Below are 13,341 nucleotides of genomic sequence, written 5' to 3' on the forward strand. Positions count from 1 at the left end.
AACCATCTCTACTGACTGCTTTCACTGCTGCAGAGCAGCACCCCTACTTTGAACCACCGCCCAGTGACTGAGCTGATTACCTTTTCTCTAAGGGCAGATCTTCTTTGGAGGGAACTCATTTCCTGTTCATGATCCTATTCATTTGGTAACTACCTGCAGCTTGTGGTCATCTGTGAGGGTAGTAATGATAACTTTGAAGATAATCATCAGCTATACCTAGGTACTTGAAGTCCACTTGAGGCAGAAATTCATCCTCTATCTTAAGCAGGAAATCTTTTTTTCAACAGTGTAAGCTGGACATCACTGCTTGATGTAGCCAACAATAGCAAAGATGTGATCCTGAGACCAAAGACAGAAGTTTGACGTTGTATAGGGAGTAAATGACATTACAGGCCCAATAACCAATTCTCCAGAAGCACCAGTTACACACACACAGGGACATGCCTTTTCCAAGTCCATAAAACACATGTAGACTGGAGGTGTGTACCCTCCAATATTTAACCTCCTAAGACCCGAACTCTTCCACGGCATGCATTTTTAATCTCTCTTTGATATTTGGACATTTTGGGACCTGATGAATGTGAAAACAAAGAATTACCAGATTTGTTTAACCTGATTTCTGTTTCTAAGAAAAATGAGAGCCACATATGAGGATATTCATTTAAAATTTCGATAGAACAGTGGCAGTATAGTGTTCTCGTAAGTGGACATCAGGCCCCTGTAGAGCAAAATTGAGTATTTTGGTCTAAATAACCCAAAAATGTGATGTCCACATATGTGGACGCCAGGTCCTAGGAGGTTAAATGGCTTGTCTGCTGTCTCAAGATGATTAACCTTAAAAAAAGACAGGAAGCTTGGCTGGTTTATATTTAACAGATTATAAAGCAGTACAGGTTGGGTCACAAACTGTCACAGTATGTTGTGGTATTTTTATTTCAAAGGGTGTCCATTATTATTTGAGTAATGTGCTGTTCAGTAATTCTAAATGTATGCTGCACAACATTAGTTGTGTCCTAGCTTGCTTTTGCCCAATTATCAGAGGGAAGATTCACTGTACAACAACTTAAAACACAGGCAAACATATAAATAAAACCACACAGACACCCTGTGATTACATTATTCATAGCACTGCTGAGTGCTCTTACACAGAGTCCGAAAACACATGATGACCTGCTGTACAACACTGAGTGATAACAGCATCAGCTAGATTGTCTTACACTGAGAGGGAAAGATGATGAAAGCTAAAGTGAGTGAGAGAGAGATAAAGAGAGATACTGAGAGACTGAGCTCTTCATCCAAGAAGATGTATGTGTGCTCTTCTTGCATTCAGTCTAGTTGCCTAGAGTACTGCTAATGAGCAGGTGGGTACATATGCTATACATCATTAAATAACAGCCTCTTGTAATGCACAACAAGGACATGCCGAATGCACTCAAACATACACATATTAAATATTTACATCAAGAGAAAAAATAAGGTATAAATAAGACCATAAATAGATCAGCTAAGATGCAAATAGTAAATGGACTGGTTTTTACAGCATATAGTGCTTTTATATTCTAACATAGCACATGCTTCATTCACCCGATAACACCATTCGTACAAGCACTTTTTTCTATGATTAAGTTTCTGTTTAACAGTCACGCACACTTGCCCTCCAATTCAGCATTTTACCAAAGGATACTCAAAGACCGGAGGAGACAGAGATTGCATCACCAACCTTCTGGAGAGTACATTACCTGCTCTACCTCCCAAACTACAGCCAACAACATGTAAAAGCCACAACAACCAAAATAGTACAGCGAGTGACTATATGAATTCAAGTTTACTCTATAAAGACCATTGCTTACTTCTACATATATGTATGGATATGGATATATATCATAATTACATCAATTTTGACAAGATCCCCATCCTCCAGCAAATTTCACTTAAATTTTTAAAAAGTGACTTATGCGTATGCATTTTTCATATACTTCATTTAAAGACTCGTCTCATTTGGCCCATATAATATTCCGATTTAAAAATCTCAATTTTAAAGAACATTTTAAACCCATTTATATCAGTGTATATGTGGAAGAACATGCAAGCAGTAATATGGGTTATAGGCATTTATTAGCACTGACACTTCATCCAGGTAATGGACAGGAGATTAAAATACTGCTGTGACCAAATCCACTGAGTCTGAATGAAAGAAAAAGATTATTTGACTTAAGCTGGGTGGAGAGCATGTCCTTCATTCTCACCTAAGTGGAGTAAAAACATTTATTCAGGCTTTGAGCAGTTTATCTCTTCTTTGAGATGACTGAAGGTTTACATGGTTGTCGGATACTCTAGCTTCCTCCCACAGTCCAAAGATATTCATGGTAAGGCTAAATCTAAACTGAATGTAGGTGTGAATGTGAGCATGAATGGTTTTCTGTTTCTGTGAGTTAGTCGTGCGACAGACTGGTGACCTGTTGGAGGTGTACCCTGCCTCCCACCCTGAGGCAGCTGGGATGTGCTCTAAGCCCAAGCAGAAAGAAATGGATGGATGGATGTTTGCCTGATATCTGTGTATGCTATTGCTGTAGGGGTTATCAAAGGAAAACAATAATACAAAGTAATCTGCCGTGTACAAAACTTGAAGAAGATTTTACTATCAACTGATCTCAGTCTGAGATCTGATAGATTTAAAAGATTCCATGTTTTTATATATATATATAACTTCCAATTTTCAGGAAAGAGACAGCTACACTTTCTTCCACTAAATAGTTTTGTTCCATCTTCCAGTTCTATGCATAACATTTAGACTTCAGTGAAAGTGACTTCCTTTTAGCATGTGAAATGTTAGTTCTGTATTATAGCAACAACTAGCAAGCAAATAGATATGACAAAGACATTAATCCTATACTTTTCACATATTTATGAATGGGATGCTACTGGAATCACAGGTTGTTCAACCTGGTCATATCTGCTACATAGGAAGGCAGCTGTTGCATTTAAACTACCAATTTGTTGTAAACTAACACTTGAAAGATTACTTTAGCCAGCTACCTCAGTCTTCTCCTTCAATGCCTAAGGTGCTCTAGTGGCACTTTGTGTGGGGGCTTTTTAATAACTAAGCCTGTTTGAATGCTGGAACAATGAACAGGAGCTGCATTACAGGGCTGACATTGCAGTAAAATGCCATCACATTGCCCAAAGGGCTAGACTTAACCCAACTGTGAAATATGCTCCTTTGAGAGCAAGGGGTTTAGGATAAGGAGAGGAAGAAGGAAATTACTTTAATTTATTGTGCTTTAAGGGGCCAGCGTCGATACTGATAGGTGGCAGTGTTGAGTCTGCTTATGTTTGTAAATGGCACTGAGCCAAAATGTCTGTTCTGGTTGATTTAACCCGCCACCTCATGAGTCTTCTTCAATGACCAAGGTGCTTAACTACTTCTTGTGATTTTTATGTGACATGTAGTTCTTCCAAAGATTATATTCAAATCAGACTAAATGGCATGTAATGTAATTACATGTATTTCCCCCTATGTTATATATATGTCAAAGATGAAAGGCACAGGGCCAACAGCAGGGATGCACCACATTACTCCTTTACCTCTTAAAGAAGAGATAAAGAAGAAGCCCACGAATCCATCACAAATTGTTCTTTTGCAATGTGTTTCCCAAAAGTTTTCAACAGCAAGTTTATCTGCCTCTGCTAGCTTTTTTATCACTCAATTAACGCATAAGAAATATTAAAGGAGCAGAATGGAGAAATCATTTTAGGATAGACGCACTCTAATCACAGCTGCAGTTTCACCCCTGGCCTGTTGATTATGATGCAGCTGCAAGTGCAGCTGGAAAGCCTCCCTGACCTGTGTCACAAGATGAATTGTAATCAACTGTGCAAGGACATCTGGTTCTGAATGGTGTGAGAAAACCAGCGAAATGTCTCAAAAGTGTTTTTTAAAAGGCTGTAGTCTATGGTGATTATTTTTTGGAGGGAAACAAACATGTACAATGGCATCTAATTTGTGCCAATATTTCTATAGATTATGAATCTTGATCATTCTGGTAAATCTTACATATTTTCTTGATCTTTACAAAACTAATTGCACAAGCTTGGATTACTTGTTAAGAGCCAGTGTCTTTTGTTGTGCTAAACTGTGAATTCAGATCAGTTACTAATTTAAAATGTGTTCCATATCCATGATATTGTAGTATATTGTTAGTTCTTAGGATAAATATTAGTAGATGCTTTCATTCTTTCATTTGTTAAATGTATAAAATTAAATTCCATATTATGGTTTTGATAAGTTGCAACTTACAAGTACATTAGGACACCTTTTAGATTGTGGATCTGTCTCCTTTGGATTATAGACATGTGTATCTGTTGACCTGACATCAGGACTTTACTTGGTTTGAAAAGAAGTCGCATTGGAACTTCTTGAAGGTAGCATTCCCAGTGAGCCGTGCTGTCAGTGATAACCCAAAGCTCATATCAGAGAGCTGAGGATCAAGCTGCTACCAAGCCAGCTGAGGTAATCTGTCACACCAAGGTAGCCACTGAGACAACGGGTGGTAGAATACAGATATACATAACAACATTCCTACACATATGACTCATCACAACACACATAGACACATGTTCATTTCTCTGTATGTATAAAGCACCACGACACACACATGCAAAACACAATCCTAAAATCCTGTGGTGAAGCTTTGGTGCCTGGACCAGCTTTAACACTGGACCCAGTATGATGTTTCACTTTATGACTGCTTTCTAAAGCTTCACTCATTATACTAAATTTTACAAGCACACAAATTACCACAACAAGATTATCATGTTTGGATTTTAGCAGCTAGTAAGGAAAATACGTGCTTTTCACCAGAGCACACAGAAAAACACCTCTGGTTTCATAACCCTCTCAATTGTTTAAACTTTGTGTAAAAATAAACAGCCTACTCACTAATCTTTCATAAAGCAAAACCAAAGTTACTGCAGAGTTTAGTTTTGTGAAAATGTTTTCATATGAATTTAAACAGTAGCCAAAGGGCAAAAAACACTGAAAATTTTTCAAAAATTGCTTTACAAAAGCCCTAAAATTAGAATGCATTTGATAGAAAAACAACAGACTAACTAAAATATGCAGTTTTAAGCTGTTGAAACAGACACTCTCTTTCTCTCGCTCACACACACACACAAACACATACAGCCTTAGATAGCATCAGGTCCTCCTACTGCTACCATAATAACATTCATAATCATTCAAAACCTTTCACGTGACTTCACCTCTGTTATCTGAGAAAATTAGCAGCTAGTAAAAATGGTAAGACAAACGACAAAAAATTATGGGTAATGAGTCAAAATGAATAGGGAAGGTCAATAACGGTTAATAGGTTAATAGGAAGGTTAATAAATAAAAATAATAATAACAACAATAACATTATGCAATTGTTCGACGTTTGAACCAGCAAGAGTGAGTATGTACATAGACTGTGGGGACTATAAAGCGTTCTCTAGTTGTTGCATGTGATGGTACAATGGGAAGTAAATTGTACTGAAGCACTGCAGGTTTCATATCATCATCTGTCCACATTGCTTATCTTTCTGACTGGTGGATGCATCAATACTTATGTCAATTACATCAAACAGAAATATGACTTAGAATCACACTGACTGTCTTACCATCTTGATAAACAAGTGGTGTAGAAATGAGGCAAGTACAATAGCACAAAAGTTAGAATAGTGCACATTTCTACTTGTAAATATTCGTATTTCCTGACTGTATAATTGCAATATATATATATATATATATATATATATATATATATATATATATATATATATATATATGTCCTTTTTTACTATATATATGTTGTAAATAAACATTGATGGTCAAAATGAATTGAAATTACCGCTGCTATTTGCATTTAGGTGAAGTCTGAGATTTATTATCATTCTGACCACTTGAGAAAGAGAAATGTAGGAAATAATTTAAAAAAGGTGGGTTTAATTAAAGTCAAGGTTTGGTAAGGACATCTAAGTAAAAGCTAATTAAGAACCAAGAACAAAACATTAGTATTAAGACAGTCTAAAAACAAAACAAGCCTTTTTTCCAATTAGAGGCTGCTAACAATAACCCATGGGCAAAGCATTCAGCTGCAGGGTTCTCATAGCCCTACAGCAGCGTCACCTTCACCATCAATTCTTTTTCTTCCAGAGCTTTGGAAAGACTGACTAAAAACGTCTTTGAGTTCAAAAAATGCTTCACTGAGAAGAATGAAAAGCAAGTTAAAATATACAAAACTTGGAAAACTTACCAACACATGAACCATCAATCTCCTCATACCCAACACTACAGACACATCTTCCCAGGGGAACCAACCAGTCTCCATCAGCTCCACAGAACAGTTTGGGTGTGTCTCTTTCTTCAGCATGGTCAACACAGGCCCCCCTCACTTCCACCAGTGAAGAAGAGTCCACACGGGGCACTGTGTCTGGAAATGAGGCCAGGTTCCTCAGTGTAAATGGACATTTCTTATAGTAAACCCTCACAGACACTAATGCAATGCAAGCGCCAATGTCCTGGAAAGCCAGATAAAAGCCTTTCCTGTTTATGGGTCCCACCTCCCGCACCTCCGTATTGAGCTTGAGGATCCGATCTCCAAGATCCATCTGAGTAAAGCTCTCATCAGCAGCAATGGTGTCAATCTTGGTGTACTGCGCAGGCCTGAACTTGACACCGTGTGCCTCATCTGTCTCATGATAGAATAGATTGAAGGTCTCCTTGCAGGTGCCAGACACCCAAGGGATTGAGTTACAGTCGCGCAAGGTGAAGCGGAGCTCCACGTAGACCTTCTGGGCTGCCTGTCGTGAAATCCAGTTGGAGCGAAGCCAGTTGTTTTGGTTGGGCTCCATCACATTGCAAACCTGGAAAGTATGGATGGGTCTGTTGTGCTCGTCCATCTCTGTGATTGCATCCCACTAAAGGAAAAATAATAAGAGTGTAGAGGGTCGGGGAGAGAGGAGGAAAGAATGGGGTAAAAGGGAGGGAAGAAAAAGAAAGAGTTAGTATTAATTCAAGATCTGCTAGCAGGCCTCACAGGTCATAGCATTCCATACAAAACATGGACAAAATTAACAACATGGTTGTGCAATATTAATTTAGTCCCAAGTGTGGCACTGAAGGAAAACTGTGTGGTCATTTCAAATCCCAAGATTGATGCTACACAGAGCACAGACGCAATCTGGAAGTTATAATAGCTTCCTGCTTCTTTCTGCTTCTTTATGAGACACTTTGTTTATATTAGACTGTATTCAAACCAAATTTGGACAGTAACACATTTAGTTCCTTCAGTGGGCTGGTTTCAGTCATTATGCAAATGTACTGTTTATAAGATTGGGGAAACCTGCAGTCAGCTGAGACTGAAGAAGTCACTTGAATGAGTGACGAAACGTTTCTCCCACATAACGCTACGTCCAGATGAACAGAATCAACTTTTGGAGAACACATTTAGTTGTTCAGATATTCTTCTCTGGATTAAGGTTAAAGAGAGTGCCAGCAAGACCATCTCAGTCCATACCATATTCAAGTAGAAACTAACAATCTGTTTTCCTCATATTCCTAGAGGTAGGTTTTCTCCTGGTATGATGTCGAGCTCCAGCTGCCTAGTCATCAGCTCTGCAACTCCCAGGTCACATGATTAGGGAGCATTGCAGCTTTGCAGGGTCATTAGGTTACCTGTCCCCATGTTGATGGGAAAGAAGTTAATGGGGGGTTTTAGCCTCCTGGTCCTGCAGCGCTCTCAGGTTTTATTAGAGTGGGGACTGGCTACATGGGCGACCCCAAAACCACCCAACATCGACCTCAAAGAATCAAATTACCTGCCTGGGAAAAAAGGGCTCTCAAATCAGTTCGCTTACAATGCAGCGTCAGACTCTCCACGAGCTGCAGAGTTTGCCCTTGTGTGTGTGTTTGTGTATGTTTGTGTGTATGAGGTTTATATTTAGACTCATATTTACGCCACTTACCTCATAGGTTTTACTGTATATGACGATATATGGGATCTATTTTTACCCATCACTGCTGCTGCTACTGTTCCCATTACTTTGCATACATTTTCCTAGATGAAACACTTATGCATGCATACATAATTTTCAGGCATCGAAAGCTCAATGAAGGAACTGTCACTGTGACTTCTCCAATGAACCTTGCTTGTGCATTGCAGTATGCACAGCTGTCTACTTCTTTGAGTCAAACACTAAAATCAACACTGTTTTCAGAGATGTGAGAAATATGCTCGAAGGTATGGAAGACCATGTATAAAGCTTTTAATTACCAACACATTAACATAAGTAATTTGACTACATCAAACATACACACATTTCATGTTCCCTTTCTTGGGTCTGGGGGGAGAGATGCCTGTTCTAAACGAGGGCTGGAAAATAGCTCGTTTATAGGCAAACAAAATCCGGAGGGTTGAGATAGCGCTGGTGGTTAATTTACCAATACTATTTGCCTGATAAGCTTGCACATTTAATAAGCTGTTTTTTCACTTAGATAAATATTACCTCTTGATGAGAGTAGTAATCAAAGCCTAATGTTTGCTCTCACATACTCATTATCCTTTTTAATAACATGTTCTAATTCAATCATCCAAAGACAGCAGGTTTTAATCTGCTCTTCGCTCAAGGTGTAAACGTAGCATTACAGTCAAACAAATTGAGTTTGATTAAATGTGATGTTGCCATCAAAAGTACACACTAAATCCAGCTGGACAAAGCGTTTCTGTTGGGGCAAGGCATAAAGATAAAAAACAAAAACCAAAACAAAAAAAAACAGAACATGAAATACTTAAAATATTGGCATGAAAATATTTCCATGAAGAAGCTGAAATGAGAAAAAAAAAATCAAAATATAAACAGAAAGAAATAACTTTGAAAGAAAAATATGGAAAAATGCAGAAATAATAACAACTGACTAGGAAAACAGACTAACAGATAAAAAAAGAGAAAACATGGATCATTAACTTCCATATATAAAAAATGTAAGTAGACATATGGAGTTTACTCTTTGTTAAGTCCATATGGATTCACTGGGATTCCAAAGCTTTCAGATATGATTTCAGAACCGTCCTTTGTGATAAAATCTATGCCATGGCTCCAGACAGAGAAAAGCCTCTTAATGACTCCTTTGGGATAATCAACAAACTGAGCACCAAAGGACTATGGAAATGGACATGGAAATTGTTTTCTTTCCTAATACCCACATTTTTTTCCCAATGCTAGGTGACTGCATCACATTATTCTCCCCTTGAAGAGAGGAAATATTTAATCAGTTACTTTTTGTTGTCTGTCTAACATTACTGTCAAATTTTGTGTGATAGTAGAAACTAATAACAACTCGAGCTGATTTAATTTTGGTGAAAATTGGGTCAAGGTCAGAGTCACAACAAATTTCAAAATCAGTGAAAAAGCTTACCCACATTTTTTATGAATCATTTTTAAATTTCACAACAATATACTACTTATTTGAACTTCATCATCATTGTTAGGTGTCAGGGACAACCTTCACCTTAAAAAACCTCGACAAAAAACGCATCGAGTGATATCATATGAAAGGGTATGGGGAGAGCTGTACAACACACTTTTGGTTTCTTCAATACAATACCCAAGCGACATAACAATGACCAATGATGCCATAACAGGCTGATGTCATCATATTGCAATAAAACATCATTAAAACACTAAAGTTTTTGTATAGTCCTTGTCTTTCTGGGGAGTTACACTCCCTGAGTGCTCTTGTAAGAATGTACACTTGATACTGACGGCGAGCATCTTTCTGATTCAAGGTCTAGTGATTTGAGATATTATGCAAACCATTCTTACAGTTTTCTTTCTTTCTTTCTTTCTTTCTTTCTTTCTTTCTTTCTTTCTTTCGCAACTGAATCAACTACAGATCATGATGAGTTTGCTCATTTACCACTGGTTGTTGGAATTTCTGAAATCTTCTGTTGGGATGTCAGCTAATGGTGTACTTGCACTAGTCACAGCTGGCCCTGTACGTGCTAGCATGCACTAACACTGTGTCTAAGAATCAGACTGCTGAGATAAACTGTGAGTATGCTCCAGTTTGTCTCAACATTTAAACTGTTTTTCATGCTGCCCTCTCTTTCATGCACACTTTTAAAAATCACCTTTTTTTTTGTAGAACATAATAAGGCTAATATATGATGGTTTTAAAGTGGTAAAACACTGTCCTGTATCATGTCTCACAAATCCTGACAATTATTTAACAGTGATTTTCATGGAGCCATCTGTTACTAAGGAAGTGCTGAAGTTTCATGTTTGAGTAGATGTATACTAGGGTTGTGCCACATTATATACATTTTAACATAATAAAAATCACGTTATATTGTGATATCATTGCTACAGAAATCCATGCGTTTTCATTTCTTAAAGACAAAGGACACAGACGAGACAACAAGACAAACCCTGGCTAACCCTGACATCAAGAACCATGTGTCAGCCTATGATAATTTCTTCATCCATGAGCTCCTCAAAGTAGTCCTCCCATCTCCTCAACACACTCTCTTAATTAGTGCATTTCCATCTCTACCCTTACCCTAATGCACTGTGCATCCTTTCCAGCTCAATCGCTCTGCCTAGCCATGCCATAAAAGTCCTTTTCCTGCAATGTACAAGTGTCAATAAATGTTCAGCATTCTTTCTCTATATCAAACAAACTATACTTTGACAGTGTTTGAGGATGGTACAGATCATCCAGTGTGATTAAAACACTATGCATAGTTTAAAAATGATAAAGAATCATCAACAAACATTTATGACTCTTTTTTTTAAACTTGCTGTCACTCATATTCAAGACTGATGCCCAGCTTACTCTGGTTCTTGCTCCAGCATTTAAAGTTGCTGATTCAATCATCCCTTCGGGTTCTTTCAATCTTATTTGACCACTTAGTCAGCTGTTGACCTGCAGTGGTGTCTGTAGGAAGAAATGTGCATCAGCACAGTTGAACAGTGGTAGGTGCTTTACCTTAGAGGAGCAACTGGAGAAACCCAAATTATACACGATAACGCTGTGTCCTAGTTTAAAGGGTTTACACGTTTGGGATTTTATGTGACTATACCAATGGCTTCTAGCTCAAACCTAAGAAAAACATGTAATTGTTATTTGGTAATTTGACACAATAATGTATTTGTCAGAACTACTAAAACTAATAAACACCTTCAGGCTTTGTAAAGTCTCATTTATGTTAAGGATAAGGATGACATTTGAAGTGGTGTTAAGTGAAGACCCATGTTAAGTGTTGAACAAGTCAGCGACCCATTAAATCTTAATGTATTATGTGTAAATACTAAAAATGACAATTGAACGAGTTCTTTGTGTATGCTTGCACACACAGAGAGAGCAAGGTCAAACATAGCCCTCAGTCTCTCTGAGCAGGATATTTTTATAGCACACCAAGGCACTTCTTTCCTGATTGGACTCATGGTAACAGCTAATATTTCATAAAATATAAAATCCTTTCTATCAGACAGGATTTTTAATGGGGAATTATTGAACAAGAGATATGGGACCGAGGAAGAAAATAGAAAGCAGCAAAGAGAGGACAGACAAAGAGTTAAGAGTTACAAATGTGTGGTGTTCAGGAGATTTAAGAAAACTACTAGAGTTAGTGGCCAATGAAATGAGCCTGAATGGCAATGTAGATAAATCAAAGTGTCCAGTGACTGAAAGATTGAGGCAACGATATCAGAGCGATTCATCTCAGAGGGGCAAAACAATCCATTGTGATAGAAACGCACAGCTGTTGAAATCCCCAACTAAACACCATTCACAGCTGATCCACAAGACCTCCAAGACTTTGACATTTTGTCAGTTAACTGATAATGTCAAGCAGCTTTGTGGTGGCAGCACTTTAAAATAAGTCGCTAGAGATTTGCATTGTGAAGCTGGGAAGCAAAGCAATAACGTGTATTTCCTCTTAATTATTTCAAATTCCAGTGACAGCGTTGCCCCTTTGGGCCAAAGCCTGCAGTCCACTCACCACCTGCAATCCCCATCCACACTCCACTTTATTACTACGTGTGCTGCTGGTTTGTAATCTCACTGTTGGATGACTTCTTTTTCAAAGTGCCAAACTTTAAGTCTTGGTTGGACACCTCACTACCTATCCAGCCCTAACATGCATAATTGAAAAATGGCCAGAAAATGTGGTTGATTGATTGCAGCCTGGGACCAAGGCCTTTACAGCCCATCTCTCTCACCCATGCAATCGAGCCAGTCATTTTACTGGCCACTCGCCTGGGGGTGAGCTCCTTTTATTAACACTGTGAAATCCAGAGCCCTATTGAGAGTTACACTTTTAACTACAGTGTCATAACCAGCTTGGCTCATCTTCACTTGAAATGAAATATTTAGTGATCCTAAACATTCCCACTACTCGGTTGGATTTGAGCCTGTAAAGAAAAAAAAAATTAAAGACTATTTTAAAATCCAAAGTCCCACTGTGTGAATGATGTGTTATGACCAACTATAAAAGACTTAATAATTATAATACTGACATTGGGGCAGGTTAAAGAGCAATGCTTTAATGAGAAGATTAACTTCTTTTTTAGATTTGGTTAAAAACATAGTGGAGTTTTCCAAAATACACTTAATATATGTAGAATCTAAGAAATACTTCCAATTTATTTTCCATATATTCTTTATCTCTCGTAAGCATAACACATACGGTGGAAAAACAGCAAGGCACTAAGGAGGTTTTATTCAGAGCACTTAGGTGCTGCACATTTTGTAAGTGTGAACAAATCAAGTAGTGGGAGTTAAGTGGCCACTGGAGATAAAACTAGCAGCTCTTACACGAATACCATGAGATGGTGTCTGTGCATGTGTAGAATTATAGAAATTTCCTAACAACATCAGATTCAGTCACACAAAAATGTACAGCCTCAACTCCAATGACATGGAACTTACCAAATTTAAGAATTCTTAAATATATTCTTGAAACATGAGAAGCATTTCAGTGACTAAATAATTAACGAATTAATAAATTCAGTCCAATCTATCATGCTAGGACGTTGCAGGGGGATCTAAAAGATTTCAGGGACAAATAACAAAAGTCATATGGGATCCAAACAAGACCCTGACATTAGAGAGAATACGCAGGTGTTCACCTGGGCCACAGGAGACTGTATCTGAATAAATATTCAAAATGTATAACTAAATGTCCTGTTGCCTTGCTCTTTCTACACAGAGAAAGCATTGATTTTGCTGGTTGAATGCTGCCCACACACACAAACACATACAAAAAAACGCACACTGTGTCAAAGGAGTTGGGAGCCGAT

At 38.0% G+C, this 13,341-nt stretch overlaps 1 protein-coding gene across 1 annotated transcript in view; it reads right to left on the reverse strand.

The window, feature by feature from the left end:
* The window catches only part of LOC120731327 (ephrin type-A receptor 6-like), a 179,260-nt gene that overhangs the window by 130,880 nt on the left and 35,039 nt on the right, over nt 1-13,341 (reverse strand). Inside the window, exon 3 of the mRNA XM_040028310.1 lies at nt 6,294-6,957. Within this exon, the coding sequence (XP_039884244.1) occupies nt 6,294-6,957 (664 nt within the window). The remainder of the gene's footprint in view (nt 1-6,293; nt 6,958-13,341) is intronic.

This window comes from Simochromis diagramma, unplaced genomic scaffold, assembly GCF_900408965.1.
Source record: "Simochromis diagramma unplaced genomic scaffold, fSimDia1.1 OVJJ01000343.1, whole genome shotgun sequence".
NCBI classification, from domain to species: domain Eukaryota; kingdom Metazoa; phylum Chordata; class Actinopteri; order Cichliformes; family Cichlidae; genus Simochromis; species Simochromis diagramma.